General features: G+C 45.4%; 1 protein-coding gene across 2 annotated transcripts in view; it reads right to left on the bottom strand.

The window, feature by feature from the left end:
- The window catches only part of Epc2 (enhancer of polycomb homolog 2), a 120,414-nt gene extending 117,560 nt beyond the window's left edge, over positions 1–2,854 (bottom strand). Inside the window, exon 1 of one of the 2 annotated variants that reach the window (XM_028879447.2) lies at positions 2,401–2,854. In XM_028879447.2, coding sequence (XP_028735280.1) covers positions 2,401–2,553 — 153 coding nt within the window. In that variant the 5' untranslated portion in view covers positions 2,554–2,854. The remainder of the gene's footprint in view (positions 1–2,400) is intronic. The other variant, XM_028879522.2, reaches the window with a different exon arrangement.
- Positions 2,855–18,936: the final 16,082 nt, after the last annotated feature.

The following is an 18,936-nucleotide window of genomic DNA, read 5'->3' as shown; positions in this document are numbered from 1 at the left end:
TGTCTGAGCAAGTCAGTATCAGTTCTGAAAGTTCTCAGAATTATACAAATATATTATTTACAAAATTTCTAGTAAACATAATAGTACAGATAACTCTAGGTTCTGTAAGAATCCTAAATATGAAAGAATGGGGATCATGACAATAGGGTCTTACAACAACTAAGGCAAGGGTTTGAGTTCCAGACCGCTGTTATCAGTGAGACCTTTTAGGCTATCTATAAAACAGAAAACTGTAGCAACTCACAAGGCTGTTATTACTAGGACTGAGATAATTATAAACCAGGAAAAACTCAAATGTCTAGTAACAAGTACATATTAATTGTATATTAATTACAATATTACTCAGCAATAAAAAGGAATACATGGTATATGAAACAAGAGAGACAATAATAGTACCATGCTGAGCAAAAGAAGCCATACACACATGTGTATCCTCCATTTACACAAAACTTCAAAATGCAATGCCAATCTCCAGTGAAAGCAAGTTGGTGGTTTCCTGGAATTATAATCCAGGGATTAGCTACAGAGGACAAGAACACTTAACTGCAGTTGGAAATGTTTCTTATTCTTGGTTGTATACATTTGTGAAACCTCATTAAACCTTTATTGTAAACCGGTACATCTTCCTGAACTTACATCTCAGAAAAGTGGATTTAAAATTTTTATATTAAATATACATAGAATTCTTAATACAGTATCTGAGACCCAAATATTTGACAAACAGTAATATCAAAAACAGTAACTACCACTAGACAACATTAATGAAGAAAAGGCAGAACAACTGATAGCCCGATCTTCAGGTTTAGAGAGAAAATAAATTACAGAGTTTTAGACTAAGCACCATGAGGAGAACTCCTGGGACCGAGACACAGGACAACTGGCAAACCTTAGACAAAAGACAGCAAACATAAGGAAAAGAAGAAAACAATGGAAAGACACTCATGTGTCCAAAAGAAATAGTTAAGAGAAAGATGTGGTCAGCAAAGACAGCATCATGCCACCAAAAGCAAACAATATCTAAATTACCTTATCAAGACACTGTCAGAAGGTAGCTCAAAACTGAGTCAATGACTACCTAAGCAAATTTCTCAAACACGACTAAGCTTTAAATCTTAGGCATAAAAGCTGAGCTTTTTTTTTAATTGAAGGTTTATAAAGAGGCCCTATTTTATCTTCTACTGAAAATGTTAAGTCAGGTAATCAAACACCAAAGAGAAATGTGATTAAGTCAAAGCACCAACACAATGAGGTCAGAATTCGAGCAGCCAATCAAAGGCTTAAATGCATTTCCTGCACTATTAATAGTCAAAAGAGAAAACCAATCACAGAAACCTTCAGCTTTCTTTTGACAGTCACAGAAGCAAAAGAACCAATCCACACACACCCGAGGTTGACAATAAGGCGGGACTGAAGGTTCATTGAAGAAATTCTTCAGGGTGCAGTTACTATGAACTTCTCACGCAAGTAACAACACTCCAGAGTCGTAAACACTGTCAAGTCAGAGGAAATTCAATCTTGGGTAAAATTTAACCCCTGGAAGAGGGAAACAGCACTTGTGCCAAAATTTTACCATCCGGTCAAAAATACAACTGTCAATGTGGACGCACTGAGTCTTCAACTTGTCAATGGCCAGCTCGCAAGCTACCTCCCCAGGCAGTGCGCCGGGCAGCGCGGGCCTGGAGGCTGGTTTCTAGCCCTCGGGACCCTTCCTAACGCCGCACAACCGAGCAGGGCCAGCCCGGCAGGCAAAGCCCGCGCGCGGTTTAGGGGACACGCTAACGCGGGGTCCGGCTCGGGAGTTGCTGCCCCGGCGGAGCAGGTCCCGCCGCACCTCCTCCGGCGAGCAGCGCACACCATCATCACCCTGCTAGCACAGACAGACAGACCCTCCTCACCCTGCTGGCACGAAGGCGTTTGTTTTGAAAGGGCTTTACTTTTTCCTAAATCATTTCAAAGGCGCTCTAACGCACACACCCATTTCAAAGTGTAATGAAAAGATCGCCTAGCCAAAAGACTCCCCACCACCACCCCCTTGTCAATCAATGAAGCCCGTGCCGGGGTTTGAAATGTCTACCAGGTAAACAGAGGCCGTACGCCAAGTGCGGCCAGGCGCATCCCTGCGCCATTCCCGGCCGCCGCTTACGGCAGGGCCCCCTTACGGCAGCGTAAGCGGCGCCGAGAGCTAATCACAACACTGGGACGCAACAACATGGCGGCCGCGGGCGGGCGCTGCGCCGGCCGCCAGGCTTACGCTACTCCGCCGGCGTAGGGTCCCGAGCGCGCAGCAGCAGCGGCGCCCTCCAGCGAGCGTAGAGCGCTCTGTGAATGGCGAGGCCCGGCTGACAAAGGGGAGGGGGGAGGAGGGAGAGAGGGGGGGGTAATAAACACTCGAGTCCCTACCGATTCCTCCTCCTTCTCCATCCCGGTGGGCATCTGGGGCACGGCCCGGTTGATGGAGACGCAGTCGTTGAGATCAGGCATGTCCTTGCCGCGGTAGATGGGCAGCGGTTTGGCGGCGTCCAGCGCCCGCGCTCGGAAGGAGAGTTTACTCATTGTCTCCCCGCCTTACAGGAACAGCCCGGGCGGCGGCGGCGGCGGGGCGGGCGGGGAGGGGGGGAGCACTCCCGCCGCCTCCTCCACCTCCTTCCTCAGTGCAGCGCGGCCGGCCCGCTCCTCCTCCTCCTCCGCACTGCCCCCGGCCCCAGCATGGGCGCCCACCCCGCCCCAAAAACAGCCCCCCGCCGCCCGCGGCCGCTTCCGCACTCTAGATCCGCCGCTCGCCCGCCCGATCCGCTCCCTGCGCCATGGCCAACATGGCGGACATTACCACAGCGGCGGCGAGCGATCCCGGCAGCCCGCGCGAGAGCGCGCCCCCGCCGCGGGGACGCGCGTCGCCCTCTCCCTCCCTCCCTCCCTCCCTCCTTCCTCTCTCCTCTCTCTCTCCCTTTCCCTCCCCTGCCTGCCCACCCACTCTCTCCGGCGCGGCGCGGCTCGGCGCGGCCAGCGGAGCCGGCGACAGCGAGCCGAGTCCCCGGTGCCCCTCGGCCGGCCGCTCGGCACGCAGGCGGCCCGGCAGGTGCCAGGTGCGCTCGGCCCGGGAGCCAGAGCTGGCGCCTCTGCCTCCGCCGCCGCCGCCGAGCCGAGCCGAGCCGCGCGCAGGGCTCCCTCGGGAAGGCGCGGCGCTCAGGACCGCCCGGCCCAGGGGGCAGGAGGCCGTCCACCCGGGGCCACCGGCCGGGCCGCCCCTTGGAGCCTGCACTTGGAAAGCTCTGGGCTCCGGGGGCGCCGGCTGCCTGCTTCGCGCCCCGGGTTTGCGCGCAGCCCCGGGGAGGTACCGAAAAGTCCGTGGCGTCTGCCCACGCCGAGAAGCACAGCCCTGCTGCGTCTCGCACCCTGAAAAATCGGGCAGCCCTCTCCCCTCGCCCCCCAGTCCAAAAGAGCGCTCCGAAGTTAGGCACCCTCGCCTTCACCGGGAGGATGCTTGGGGTAGCCACGAGGGTTCCTAGTTAGAGACTGCGGGGCGCAACAAGCGGACTTGCACCTGTCATCCAAACTTGCCTAGTTATTTAGTGGATGGTAGGCACTTCTCTGATTTGAGAGGGGGGGAAAAAAAGGCAGTTCTTAAAGGCTCCATTTGAAATCTTTGGCCAAAGCTAGATGTATGTTTAAAAAAAAAATTGGTTACTGTGACGACTCAAAGAGTTTAATAAAGTTCTTGAATCCAATTAACTTGCATGTTACTATGTTACAACTGTTGAATAATTAGCAGTAAGAGTCGTAAATACTTGAGGAAACGGGCAGCTGAAAAGATTATAGTCCAAAAAATATATAGATGAATGCTTGAATACTTGACGAAAACGATACAGATGACACAAGAGCGTAATGCGAGGGTAATTACCAAATGACATCTACCGACAGTTGTGACCTGTCAGAGAAAGGAGACAGCTTTGGCCAGAAGTAGTAGAGTAGTAAGTATCTCTGCAAAAGGAAGAATCAAATTGACTCAATTAAATACGGCTACTATTGACACAAATCTCTTTGTTGCCTAGTTTCTTAGTCTTTACGCATTACAGGTTTCTGAGAAAATTCCCACAAAGTGCAACAATTTTACCATTTCCTAACCATTGACAAAAACCCTACCTAGCTCAGAAAAAGGTAGATGGTTTGCTACAGTCCAACTATAAAAACTGATTTCTCCTGTCATTTCTTCATGTAACAAAACTGTCTTTCTTCATTGCCACCCACGTTTTTTCTACTTCCTTCTCTCCCTGCTTTTTCTACCCCTCTCCTTTCTCTCTTGTTTTCCCCTCTGTCTCCACCCTTCCCTTTGAAGGCAGGATGGTGAATATGAACTTCCTCATCACATCTAAATAATCTAACCAGTTTGTCCCACCAACGCTTTGGAGCATTCTTCAGTGAGCTTGTGTTTTACATCCACTGTTACTGGGAACAATGCAAACACTGTGACTCTCTTCTTGTAAGCAATACCTTTCTCATGCTTGTGGGCATGTCCTGCTCTGAGTACTACCCTCTGGAGTAGTTCCAATCCTTTGTAAGGAAGAACAAGAAGTCCTCAGGTGGGGGGTCATTACTGAGTGCAGGCCTGAAAGACAGGGGGAAAGAGTGGTTGAAAAAATGAGTCACCCAGGCCTTTTATCTGGATGCCCGACCCTTCTCAGGTTTAGAAATGATAGCTTCCTTCTAGTCTCTCTGCTCAATGTTACACTCAGAAAAATAAGTGTGAACATCGTGTGTGTGTGTGTGTGTGTGTGTGTGTGTGTCTGTGTGTAGTCTCAAGCAGTTGAAGTCCACTTAATTCTTAGAGCTACATACTCCTCATAGGGAGAAATATTGTAATTTTTACTAATAGGGAAACTGGGACTCGGATAACTTGTCAAGATCCAATACTACTTAGTGGATCCCAGAGCTGGATTCAAATGTGGGTCTAGCCAGAGTCCAAAACTCTGTTCTCACAGTGGCATACTTCAGTTTCCAAGCTCTTTGGTTTATTACCATCCAAAGTTTCTGACCCAAAGTTAATTAATGAAAGTCTCCTCCAAAGTTGCTTAGTGAGAACTTCTAGCCAATGGCAAGAATGGCCTCACCTCTTTCATTACTACAAACCTAGTTCCAGACCTCACATGGGGCAGGCTCTCGTGTGTTTGCTGATTGAGACGAAGTCATATCATATCAGCTCCACGAAGAACTTCGGTACCACTGACCCTATTCCACCCCAAGTTGGAGTCTGAGTGCCTTCCTGGCCTGGCATGAGGCTTGGCCATGGCTGCTGATTTTTCCTCCTTGGCCTGCCTTGCCCTTCAGATTCTTTTCTTTGGCCAGCAGAACTTGAGAACCAGCGAGAGCCATCTCAGAGAAACTTTTTTTTTCCCTAATGTAAACTCAACCATGGGAATAGTTTTCGCATCATGGTTGGTTTGCTGTTGTTCTTTTGCTTTGAACGTGTGACAGGCTTTTCCCCAGTGGTCCCTTTTCGTCTTGCCTAGCAGGCAATGATTACAGAGCTCAGAATACAGACTGAAGCAAACATCACTATACCCTTTCACCTGAGACATGGTCGGTTTTCCTAGCTTCTAATTCAGTGCCCAAACCCAAATGCCTGTTTCACATCTGGAAAGTAGATTTTATTTGTCTACAAATACTCTTTATGGTCAACTTTGCTTCTATTTGTTGAATACTTTTGTTTGTTAGTGCTAAAGGCACAGATACCTTTTCAACTTTTGAAGTAAATCCTCTTAGGAAACTTCTTTATCAAAATCTGTTTCAAATGGTTATGCAGCCTAGCCTATTCTAACTTCCATATGCAATGCACATGTACAGCCATCCTAAAAATCAGTCTACTTCAAATATATCCTGGGTCAATCCAAATGACAGTCATCTAGTCTAGCGAATGTAATGTATAAATGCTAAGAATTAGAACCAGCACCAGTTTTATAGCCATATAAAAATACACAAATTAAGTAACTGTAAAGAAAAAAATTGAAATTACATGTCAGTTTCCATTTCCCAGTACCACAATCAGGGCTTCCAAGTAATAGACAAGTTACTTTTTGAAAACAACCTTTAAGCTAGTAAATACAGTTGCTATTCAGTGATTTCAGGGTTTTGCAAATGTCACGTTCTTTCTAATTGACTCCAAGTGATCTCAGCAAACCCAATTGAAAGTTAATTGGGTTGGTATGTGAACTGCATCTCCACCCTTCCCCCCCATGTTCCTAGGAATGAACCTAGTACTAATAAAGCGTCCTTGTTTCCCGGATGTAATCTGAAAGTGGGAGTCTGCATTCATTACAATCAACTGGAAGCCTTCCTGCAGTCCCGGTGCTCTTTATGAAGGGAGCTCTTGATCTTTCAAGATATTGGGAGAGAGACAGTACTAAGGGGACACATGACAAATATCTCCGTTCGCCCCCTTCACTTGCCACTGGGAACATGAGGCATTAAATAAAAATCTGTAGCTGTGGCTCAGTCACCGGAGCAGCATCTCCTCTCTCAGACCTGGTTGGAATCACAGGGTGCCACCTTGTGTATAAGCTGACGATTTACTTCCCAGCTCCACCAAGCCTCCAGACAGACTCTAAAATAGTCTGCCCCAAACCCCTGCACTTTATTAACCAAGAAAAGATAAAACAGATTAATTGAAGGAAACAAATTTGAAAACACACAACTCCAGAGCATCTACAACCCTTGATTTTAAATCTGACAGCCTGTCTCATTTGTCTCCCCAGCCCTGACCGGAAAACACACCCAATGTCCCACATATGGAATAGATTGACACCGTACACTCAGGCTTTTAAGTGGGGGAGGGGGTAGAAATAATTAAGCTCTTGTGATGGGGCTAATATTTCTGACTTGGATAATTATCTGTGTTCTAACATGTGAGTGAGTGAATTACTTAATTTCAAGACTTTGAATTTTTTAGAAGCATTAGGTTCTATTCAGCTGATGAATATGGTCCCACTCACTTTAATAAAGCATGATAGTGATGTTTGGAAAAATGAATTCAAAACAAGAAAATACAAGCAATGTCCTGAATGGTAAAATAGGATCTCCTTCAGTGCTGCTACTCGAGGGAAAATAACTCTCTACCTTCAGTACTGCTCCCATGTAGCTAAGGCTACGACCTGGTGCTGTGGAATAATTCTTTTGTACACTGGTTTAATAAAACACTAATTGGCCATCAGCTCAGGCTAACTACTGACGAGCTCTTACATTTAAACTCAGCCCATTTTTGTTAATCTATATGTCGCCATATGTTCCATGGCTTTACCTGTGTGCCTTTACATGCTGCTCCCTGGACTGGCCGGAGTCTCCTGACTCAGCCTTTCTCTTTTTAGAATTTTTTTTTTGTCTGTTTATTCCGCCTATACTTCCTGCCTGGCTATTAGCCAATCAGTGTTTTTATTAAACCAGTGTACAAAAGCATTATTCCACAACAACCTGGACTCATGGAGCTAGCGGCCTCTTCTGTGTTACTCCAATAAGGTGTAGGAATGGAGAGCCTGGGGCTTTGCTGGAGGTTGTGGGTGCACACCTGCTGTTGGTTAGGTCTCCCTTAACGGGCTCATCTTAGCTGTCTTCCCCGACTTCCTCGACTGGCTCATCATTTTCTCAAGCACCCCAGGAAGGTAGCTGGGAGGATGTATTCATTTATTCATGTCCTCCCTCTCCTCCCCGTTCCTGGTCTCCCTGACCACAAACAGGCTCAGAGCACTCCGCTCTCTGGGGTGGAAAGTGTTAGCTGAGAGGACTATTGCTAGGAAACCTGGTCCCAGCTATTTTCAGCCCTGCTCCCCTCCTCTCACCTGTTTTGTTTTGGTTTGGGTTCCGAACCTCTCCCTCTAACAAAGAGCTGATGTTTACCACATAAGCACAGATTTGTGAATAAAGTATGCAGCTGGAATCCTGAATTAAAGAAAATGGTGAACTGATTCAGTAAGAGCCATGCCTTGGTGAGCCTATTGTTGTTGTCCTAGAACAAAACAGCTCATTTCCTATGGTACTGGCATATTGAGAGCCCCCTGAATTCCTCAATGAAGTCAGGAGGCAGAGAAGAGAGCAACTTTGTATCTCCAAATCAAAGGGGCCATTTACTTACCTTTCATCAGCTATTAGAGGTGACTTTGCTGCAAAGAAACATCCCGCTGAAATAAAACATTAATTATTTACATTTCTACTGGCATACCTAAACCACTCACTCACCTTGTTTCAGAAAGAATTTCATGTTGCTTTAGAACTTAGCTACATATATAGTAGGATGGCATTTGAACTCTAAACTCCTAGCATCCTAAAATGAACATGTCAGCTTCACAGTTCATGGTGTCCATTAGATAATGTGATTAATAGGTTTTCTGTACCCCCAATAATAGGTTTCTCTGCTGAGGCAGTAAGCCAAATCAAGCTGAATTAAAAAGTAGAAGACCAGGTTTATTCTGGGCAAAGCAGCTCCCAGGTGACTCTTCCAGCTCCCAGAGATTGAGGCAGGAGAAGGGGCAGGAGAAAATCACATGGCCCATCTAAAGGAGGGAGCTTAAATACCCTGTAGGTATGGGGAGATGGCGTGTCCTCCACAAGCTGGGTTTGTGCCCAATTATCACACTTTAGGCGGGGATTGGGCAGCTAGCAGCTTCAGAGGAGGAGCCGTCACAACTGCCAGGAATGTGGAACTGGACTTTTTGGTGGTTTTTCTGAGGGGGTGGGGTTTGGAGAGAGAGAAATGAGGCTGAGTTGGAGAGTTCAGCTGAACATTCCGATCTTCTTGGATATATGGGCACTGGTTCAAATCTGGCTACTTCCTATTGGCATGGGATGACCTGGGGAGGGGGAATTGGGAGTCAGTGGGCTCATGTTCAGCCAGAGGTATGGGTGAAGAAGCATTTGGTTAACTGGAGACCTCAGGAATCCATTCCGGGAGGAAGAGGAGAAGACAATTGCTGGGAGGAAAAAAATAGATTATTACCACCGGCCCTATGAAGAGGGCTAGCCATAGGAAGAGCGAAGACAGCCAGTAAGAATGAAATGGAGATGTGCCCTGGTTGTATTGATGAAGTTCTTCAGACAATTTGTGGAGTGGCTGGATATTAGTTTCCACCAGGCCAGATTCCTTGATACAGTAGCAGCACACTCTCCCCAGGAACATTCAGGTGTCTGTAAAATAGCTGAAACAGATTTATACCTTGGTGTCATAGCAAAGACTATGGCTTTGGGTTAAAAGGCATGAACATTTTTCTTAGGTTGAGAGAGTCTGGTGTTAGCACAATGAAATGCACCTCTTTAGGTCTATATTTAGAAGACACCAGAGGAAATTTAAAATCCCGAGCTTATGATTGAATAGTAAATAGTCAGTACTCTACCAGTTTATCAGAACTCCATTCACCAATGCCAAAACTCTGAACCTCTGAAATTCCAGTGTAATAATAGCATAGAAAGGGAACAGAAATCCGAAACATCTTTACATACCTTAAACCATTTACAACTTGCATTTATATATGTTAAATCATCTTCTGTGTTCCTTTAGTGGACAGTTACATTTGAAACCTGTTGATCATTTACTATGAAGCTTATGAACAAGGCAACCATGTCTGTATTTTTAACAAGAAACTTAACTAATGAACTACCAAAGTGGTTGTAGCCTTGAGGTGCTGGTCAGTACCCTAGTCATCAAACACCATCAGATCTGAGAAGGGTAAATATCACCTGAGTAAGCAGAAGTGCAGAACAAGTAGCTTCCAAACTTATTAAAAATGACAGGGACTTACTGGCTACCTAGAGAACTACCCCATGTTCCTCTGTGGACGTTGGGGACAGAGGTCCCAGGGCAGTATCAATCTTCAGTTGCCAGCTCCAGAAGATCTGACAGACTTTTCTATGTAGTAGGAATTTGGGGGACCGACCTATCTTGTCTTGACAAAGTAGGGAAATCAATTCCCCAGTGTCCTGCTTGTTCCCAGTCTGGACAGGGTCTTGGCAGCAGTTGAGGAGAAAGGCAGTTTTTTCTGCTCAGTGACTGGATTTGCCACATTTAAAGCAAGCTCCAAGTGAGAGTTCTTCTGTGCCCGTCCATCTTCTTTGGAGGAGATAAGGGTGCTTCCAGGAGCTGGCAGATCTCTTACCACAAAAAGCTTTTTTATTAAACATATTAAATGCCATATTCTCAGATCTCTGGAGCATTTGAGGACCATTATTTATTACGTATGTCTAAACTAGACAAATGTTATTTCTTTTCTTTTTTTTTTTTTTTTTTTTTTTTTTTGGTTTTTCGAGACAGGGTTTCTCTGTGTAGCTTTGCGCCTTTCCTGGGACTCACTTGGTAGCCTAGGCTGGCCTCGAACTCACAGAGATCCGCCTGGTTCTGCCTCCCGAGTGCTGGGATTAAAGGCGTTCGCCACCACCGCCCAGCATGACAAATGTTATTTCTAGCTACTTGTTTTAGGCTTAGCTTTGAGAACACAGACACACATATACATACAAACAGGTATATATACATATATATATACATATATATAAACATATCAAAGAAGTTAATCCTTTATGAGGTGACTGATGGTTAACTTATATGTCTTATAAGAGTAGTATTTTATAGCTTTGTCCCTGTTAAGGTTAGCCTTAAAAAAATAACAACTTCTGAATGGAAGCTCTTTTAATATCAAGATAAGACTTTTAACTCATAAACACAGTCCATAAAGAGACTGGAATCTTTTCTGAGAGACAGCATAGTGGGTCTGCAGTCTGGCTACAAGGTGAAAGAAAGCCAGGAAGCCGCAGAAGATAAGGGAGCTGTCCACGTGGGTCTGCAGGTCAAAACAGTGGCCTAGAACTTAAGCTATGGATCTCCCAGGCTACTGAGGGAGGGGAGAGAGCACGAGAGGAGATGTCCACATGGGTGCAAGAGGCTGAAGGAGCCAGACTAGCACACGTGTCCACGTGGAAAGTAACGTAGGAAGAACTGGACTCTAAAATTCAGAATTAGATTCAGTCAGACAAATGGTCCATACATACCTTAGTGGAGGCCTGATGAGCAGATGCTGTAAGGGATAACAGGCATGGGCTGGGCACGAAGCAGCCAGCCTCTCCAGCTCTGACTCCGATGTTGTAACAAACATACGGATGAGACATTTACGGTTTAGGGTGGGACAGACAGAAAACAACAAAAAGAACGGATCTGTTGCGGGTAGAATCCCAGCATGACCAGACAAAATGCCAAGAGAGCCTAGTGAGTAAAAAGGCAAAGTGGGTACCTTTCCGCGGGCTCTGCCAACGTATGCCACTAAGAGAACACATTAGGAACAACAGAGTTAGTGCAAAGAGGTTCATTGTGGAGGTGGGGAGAGTGAAGGAGTGAAAGGCCATCTCAGAGTAGAGACGGGAGAGGTGGGTAGACAGAGATCAGGCAAGAGTGCAGAGCTCAAAAACCCTGGATAAGGGAGCTCAAACCATTTGTCATACGGTGTGCGACAGCCCCAATTTGGATAAATTTTGCAGTAGACACCCCAAGGGTGACTGAGGATCGGATTTAGATCCACAGTTGCCTATTTCCAAGCCTGTGCTGGAGACGGAAGACCAGAGTGGTCGAGTAGCGGGGTGGGTGTGGGGTTGCCTTTGGGAAGGACGGCTCCTCCACCAAGGTCCCAAGGAACAAAGATGCCCTTTGCTCCCGAAACAGGTCAGACTTGCCCCGGTGCGGTTGCAGCTTGGCAGGAGATACTGGGGGTCTTGACCCAGAAGGGGTCTTGACTCAGAAGAGGTCCTGGGCCGACAGTGGCTTGGAAATGGCTGATTTACTACGACTCAAAAGTCGATCCTGTCTGGGAGAGAGAGAGAGAGAGAGAGAGAGAGAGAGAGAGAGAGAGAGAGAGAGAGAGAGAGAGAGAGAGAGAGAGAGAGAAGGTAAGTGACTGGGGGACTGGGTCAGCCTGGAGGGGAAGACTCAACTCCTCCAGGTCTTCTGCCACCAAAATAATAGGTTTTCTGTACCCCAATAATAGGTTTCTCCACCGACACAGTAAGCCAGATCAATCTGAATTAAAAAGTGAAAGATCTGATTTATTCTGGGCAACGCAGCTCCCGGGTGACCCTCCAACCCCCAGAGATCGAGGCAGAAGAAAAATCACATGGCTGAACTAAACCAGGGAGTTTAAACACCCTGTAGGCATGGGGAGATGATGTCTCCTGCAAACTGGGTTTGTGGCCAATTATCACACTTTAGGCAGGGATTGGGCAGCTAGCAGCTTCAAGGGAGGAGCCGCCACAATCGCCAGGAATGTGGAACTGGACTTTTAGATGGTTTTCCTGAGAGGATGGGGTTTGGAGAGAGAGAAATGGGTCTGAGCTAAAGATTCCAGCAGAACGATGATTACTCGGGATGTTTACCACTGCTCTCAATCAGAGTGTCCACAAGTAAACAGAACAGTTAGATGGTGTAACACTATCTCAACAACATCTTGACAATAGACACAACAGGGTACTCTAGTGCTGTTTTCTGCGGTGACCTTCCAGATAAACTAGGGGATTAAAAGGAGTCCGGGATGTCTGGGACGATGAGCACCAGCCCACACAGGCAGGTTTCAGGGTGAATGGACACCATAGCCCTCAGGCCACCCTCCATGAATGCACTTTCCCTCTGCTGTTTCTTGATAAACTGGATTGGGTTGAAAATTCGGCTCTGTTCTTTTCACCTGAAGTGTGGCTCTTCTGAGTGTCCAATTACACTCCTGTGCCTCCAATGACCATGTTACAGGGGATAGAGTTAGCATTCTTTTGTGAGAAGAGCTTAACAAGTACCAATGCTTCTTCTTGCTGTGAGCTGAGGGTGTGACCCCCGGCAGGGCCAAGAGGCAATTTGACCCTGGATCACGAAGGTAGGTATTGTGGTCTCAGGTTGAATGGCACTGGGGGATGGGAATGCTCTGAAAATGTTCTTGTATTTGCCATGGAAAGCTTTGGAAGCCCACCAGACTGTGCAAAGGATAGTCGTGAAGAAACTGAGTTCACAGTACCCACTTCTCACTTGCGTACCAAGTCCTCATCTTCTACGCTTTCCCAGTCTGGCAGCTCTTGCAACTGTGGGCAATTCCCTCTAAGACTGATACACAAGCTACACAAGCCTGTGCCTACATATAACCTAGACCCACCATCTTCTAATAACATCAATAGACCTGCAAAGATGGGGGATTCTGGCCATAGAGTTCATGTTATTAGACTTGCCCGGTTTTAAAATCAACCACAATACATGGCAAATGCTTTATCCCATTGAGCCGTCTCACTGGCCGGGAAAACTACATGTCAAACTTTTTTAAAGATTTATTTATTTTATATGTATGGGTGGTTTTTGTGCATGTATGTATGTGCACCTGGATGTGTGGTGTCCTTGGAGGTCAGAAGAAGACATTGGATTCCCTGGAACTGGAGTTAGAAATAGCTGTTAGCCGCCATGTGGGTGTTGGGAATTGAACCCAGGTCCTCTGTACAAGCAACAAGTGCTCTTACCTGCTGAATCATCTCTCCAGTTCCTAAAGCCCATTTTAGGCATAGAAGTAAGCCTGGAATTTTTTTTCCCCCCAAAATATTCCCTTAATGGAAAACTCTCAACTAATTCTCCAGCATCATGTCTGCCTATATGCCACCATGCTTTCCGCCATGGTGATAATGGACTAAACCTTTGAAACTGTAAGGCAGCCCCAGTTAAATGCTTTCTCTTGTAAGAGTTGCTGTGGTCAGGGCGTCTCTTTACAGCAGTAGAACACTGACTAAGACATCCCTCCAACTGTCAGCCAAAACAAACCCTTCCTTTCTTAAACTGCTTCTTGTTATCTGTATTGTTGCAGAAATGAGAAAAGTAACTATACGAGGTTGATTTACAATTTTAAACTTAACAAAATGAAACCTTCTATCCGTCCACACCCTTGCTTTAATACCCCCTTCTCTGTGTCTTTTTGGTCCCTATCAACTAGCCAGGTGTAGGGATGAACTAGTCATACCATGGTGACCAAAGATGGATATAGAGCTTTCTTCCTCATAATCCCAGAACTCAGGTAGGGTAAGGCAGGACGAGGGCAAATTGGAGGCCAGTCTGGGCTACATAGCAAGACCTGTTTCAATGGATGGATGGAGATGATAGATAGATAGATAGATAGATAGATAGATAGATAGATAGATAGAAGGCTATGGAGATGGTTCAATTGATAATAGTGCTTGCTAGGCAAGCATGAGAACCCAGCACCCATGTAAAAAGTCAGAGATTGTGGTACATGTCTGTAATTCCCAAGCTGAGGTACTGGGTACTGCAAGCCAGACATTTTAGCCAGTTGGAATTTCCAGGTTCAATGAGAGTCCCTGTTTCCAAAAAAAAAAAAAAAAAAAAAAAAAATTAAAGGAAGCTAGAGAGATAGCTCAGTGAGAGCACAGGCTGGTTTTCCAGAAGACCCTGGTTCAATTGCCAGCACCCACAGGGCAACTCACAACTGTCTGTAATTCCAGCTCCAAAGGACCTGACGCCCTCCTCTGGCTTCCTCAGGCACCACACACACAGCGGTGCACAGACATACACACAGGCAAAACGTCCATAGACATAAAATACTAAAAACATTTTTTGTAAAAATGAGGTGGACAACAATAGAGGAAGACACTTAATGTCAACCTATGGCCTCCACATACACACGCACATCTGTGTGCATATACTGTTGACACATACAAGTGCACACACACATAACATATATAGACACAAAGAAACACACAAATATTCATGGCCCAGCAAAAGTGATGACCTTAGAATTTTTGAATAAGAAAACTATGTCTTTCTTAGAGAAAAATCATATATTTATCAGAGACCCTGATAACCAGTCGCTCTAAAGCAGTGGTTCTCAACCTGTGGGTCACAACCCTTTTAGGGGGAGGTCAAATGACCCCTTTACAGCAGTTGCTTAAGACCATCAGGAAACACAGATATTTACATCACAATTCATAATAGTAGCAAAATTAGAGTTATGAAGTAGTAACAAAAATGATTTTCTGGTTGGGGGTCATGATAACATGAGGAGCTGTGTTAAAGGGTGGCAGCACCAGGAAGGGTGAGAACCACTGCTCTAAAAAGTCTGATTTGCCAAACATTGTATTCCAGGTTGGGAAGTCACACTTGTTGCTTTTGCGGAGGAACTGGTTTGATTCTCAGTGCTGAGACAGCAGTCTGAAACCATCCGCAGCTCCAGTCTCAAAAGGTCTGACATCCTTTCTGACCTCTGAGGGTACCAGGCATGCATGTAGTACACATACATGTATGTAGGCAGAACACTCATACACATAAAGTAATAAAATAAATCTAAAAAATATTCCAAAAATATTCTCCCATACCTATGAGAAGAATCATGTGACTTAAGAGCAGATGTGAGGGAAGGAATCTTGTCCTTCCTACCTTCTTTCCCTCCGTTTTCTCCCCTCTCCCATTTGCTTACTTATTGTGTGTGCCTGTGTGTGTGTGTGTTATGTGTGTGTTATGTGTGTGGTGTGTGTGTGCCTCTGTGTGTGTGTGTGGTGTGTGTATGTGTGTGTGGTGTGTGTGTGTGTGTGGTGTGTGTGTGTAGTGTGTGTATGTGTGTGTGGTGTGTGTGTGTGTGTGTGGTGTGTGTGTGTATGGTATGTGTGTGTGTGGTGTGTGGTGTGTGTGGTGTGTGGTGTGTGTGGTGCGTGTGTATGTGTGTGGTGTGTGTGTGTGTATGTGCGTGTGTATGTGTGTGTATGTGCGTGTGCATGTGTGGTGTGTGTGTGTATGTGTGTGTATGTGTGCATGTGCGTGTGCCACAGTGCTGCAGATGCAGACATCAGAGGACAGCTTGCAGGAGCTGGTTCTTTCCTCCCACTGCTTGGGGTCCAGGGACGGAACTCGGGCTGCCAGGCTTGCAGCGGGCACCTGTACCTGCTGAGCCATCTCACCAGCCTTCTCCCTCCTTTTCTGTTTTCCTCCCATCGTTTAAAAACCAAACATTTTTAGCAGCTTTTTAATTGATTCATTTGTTTTGTGTGTAAGCAATCAGAAGACATCCTGTGGGAGTCGGCTCTGTCCTTCCACTCTGTGGGTTCAGGGGATTAAACTCCGGTCTTCAGACTTGGTGGCCAGTACCTTTGCCGCCCCGCCATCTCAGCGCTCCATGTCTTAGTTTAGCAACTTCCAGAGCTGATTTTAATAAAAGTTTCTGAACTGCAACATAAGTAGCTCCTGTTCAAAATCAGAAGGAGACGGGACTTCCTTGAAAAGACTCATCATATAGCTCATGGGCTGACTTTCTGTTTTTCTGGGAAACAGACGACCATGGTCACAAGAGGCATAAAAAAATGGCATTAGCAGAAGTCAGAATGATGTATCTGCAACATACTGGGAGGACTTCTGAAAGAATTGGCCCATGGTTCTTGAAAATGTTTGTCTGATTGTTTTCAACAATCTGCCAGATTATATAGACACTAATACATTACACTAATACATTGCCTTGCATGCCCACTTTATTTGAAGGAGGAACCAAACATCTCTGAAGTCAAGCCTGATGGCTAAATTAAGCAAGCCATTTCAGTAGATGCCTGGTTACTTGTTGTTGCTGCTGCTTGTGTTTGTATTTTAAAAGGACGTTTTGTTTGTTTTTGCAAGAGGGTGTCACTATGTAGCTATGTAGACCAAGCTGGCCTCTAAATCACAGAGATCCATCTGACTCTGCCTCCCGAGTGCTGGAGTAACACAGGCCAGATGTGTTTATTTATGTGTGTGTGTGGTCTGTATTTCTGTGAGTGTATGCGCATCTGTGTGTTCATGCAGGCCAGAAAGGGCACTGGGTCTCCAGACTCGGGAGTTCCTGGAGTTTGAGGGATTCCAGGCTTATTCCGTGGTACAAGGATCTAAGCTCCAGTCCTTGTGACTGTACGGCAGGCTCCTAACAGCTGAGCCATCTCTCTGGGCCCCTGACTTTTCATTTTCCTGTCATCAGGGTCAATGACTGTTTACTTACAGGGTTTGTGACTAACTCCAAATGCCTTTCCACACTGAGTCCCAAATGCAGTGAGTTTTCCCCAGTCTCTACTGTGAAAGAGTCTGCTGTTGGATACACACATTGTGTACTTATTAAGCCAGTCCCCAGGTCAGGTGTGGTGGTGGCACATGCCTAGAACCCTAATGCTTAAGAGGCAGAAGCAGGAGGATAAGGAATTCAAGGGTAGTCTGGGACATGAGACCCAGACTCCCGAACAAACAAACAAAAATAAAACACAACACCAAACTAAAAACAAAACAAAAACTATAGGACCCTGCTCACTGACCCTCTGACCTCTTAAAAAAAATCAATATTTATTTATGACTTTTCTAGTGCTGAAAATTGAAGAAGTGTCTCACACATGCTAGGCAAGTGCTCCCTCACTGAGCTATACAGCCTTGGTCCCTCTCACTTTGTCCCCTTTTATTTATCACTGATATAAATAAATTCAAAGGAAATTTGAAATATAAGGCTAGAAGTAGGCTTAGTTGGTTTTACCAATCTTCTGAATCCTAAGAGGTAAGAAAATTCCCCTAGCTGGAGCTAAGTAAAACAAAACAAAATAAAAGGACAATAAACATCCTGCTTAGCACCATGCTTTTTGACAAGATACTTGTTCTTTATTCATTTTATGAATTTATGAATAGCTCCAATGTTCTACTTAAATAAACTTGAGTCAAGCTTGATGTCGTTTGTTGATTTTAATATAGCTGTTAAGTCTGTACAGAGTTCATCACTTTTAGAGCCACTTACTTTAATTACAAATAGTTTGTTGTTATATGAAGAATAACTATAATTCAAATACTCAGAAGTGAAATGTTAACCTCATTTTCTTCCCCAAACCAAAGATTTGTTTCATACCCTGAATGAACAAATGCTGTCAACGGTACAGCTAATAGCCCAAAGCCAGCCCAATTATTGGCTTCTCTTCTGCTCAACCAGATGACCTATGACAATAAATTCCCGGGGTTTCCATGTAATAACATACAACAGAGTTACTATCACAACAGGCTCAGCTAGGTACATACAACATGACCACTTATCAAGCAGGCATAGTCCAATATGATAGGAAATATGATCACTGCCCAACAGGCCCTTCCAACATGGTTCCTAAACCTAGCCGTCTTAGGGTTTCTATTGCTGTGAAGAGACACTATGGCCATGGCAGTCCCTATAAAGGAAAGACATTTAATTGGGGAGGCTTACATTTTCAGAGGTTTAGTCCATTATCATCATGGTGAGACATGGTGGTGTGCAGGCAGACATGGTACTGGAGCAGGAGCTGAGAGTTTTACTTCTTGATATGAGGGCAACAGGAAGTGGTCTAAGACACTAGGTGTGGCTTGAGCATATATGAGACCTCAAAGCCAGCCTCCACAGTGACACCCTTCCTCCAACAAGGTCATGTCTACACCAACAAAGCCGCACCTCCTCAGTGCCACTCCCTCTAGGGGCCATTTTATTTCAAACCACCACTCGAGCCCTGACTAGAACGCCAGGCCACGTGTGAGCATCAGAAAGGCAATACCGTTTCCATAGAAACAGTTTGATGAGGACATACCACAGAACACCTAACTCCCCAGTACACTCGGGGGCCAATATCCTGGAGGAGGTTCACTAGCATAGCAGTTTCTATCACAGGAGAATTTGGGAACAGGCATAGCAAGGATAAAAAAAAATAATTACAAAAAATTATCCTGGATGCTAAAATTATTCTTATAATGCACGCCTGCCTCTGTTTATCTTGAAGTATAATGTAAGAGTAATATAGCTTCTTTAAAACATTTTAATTACATCTATCTATTTTGTGAAAGGAGGGTGTGGTGATATTTTATTTATGCTCTAACAAATAAAACTTATCCGAGAATCAGAGGAAAAAGCGAACCACCACATTAAACATTAGAGGGCAGGC

This window comes from Peromyscus leucopus, chromosome 4 (assembly GCF_004664715.2).
Source record: "Peromyscus leucopus breed LL Stock chromosome 4, UCI_PerLeu_2.1, whole genome shotgun sequence".
NCBI classification, from domain to species: domain Eukaryota; kingdom Metazoa; phylum Chordata; class Mammalia; order Rodentia; family Cricetidae; genus Peromyscus; species Peromyscus leucopus.
This window is presented reverse-complemented; position numbering and strand designations above follow the sequence as displayed.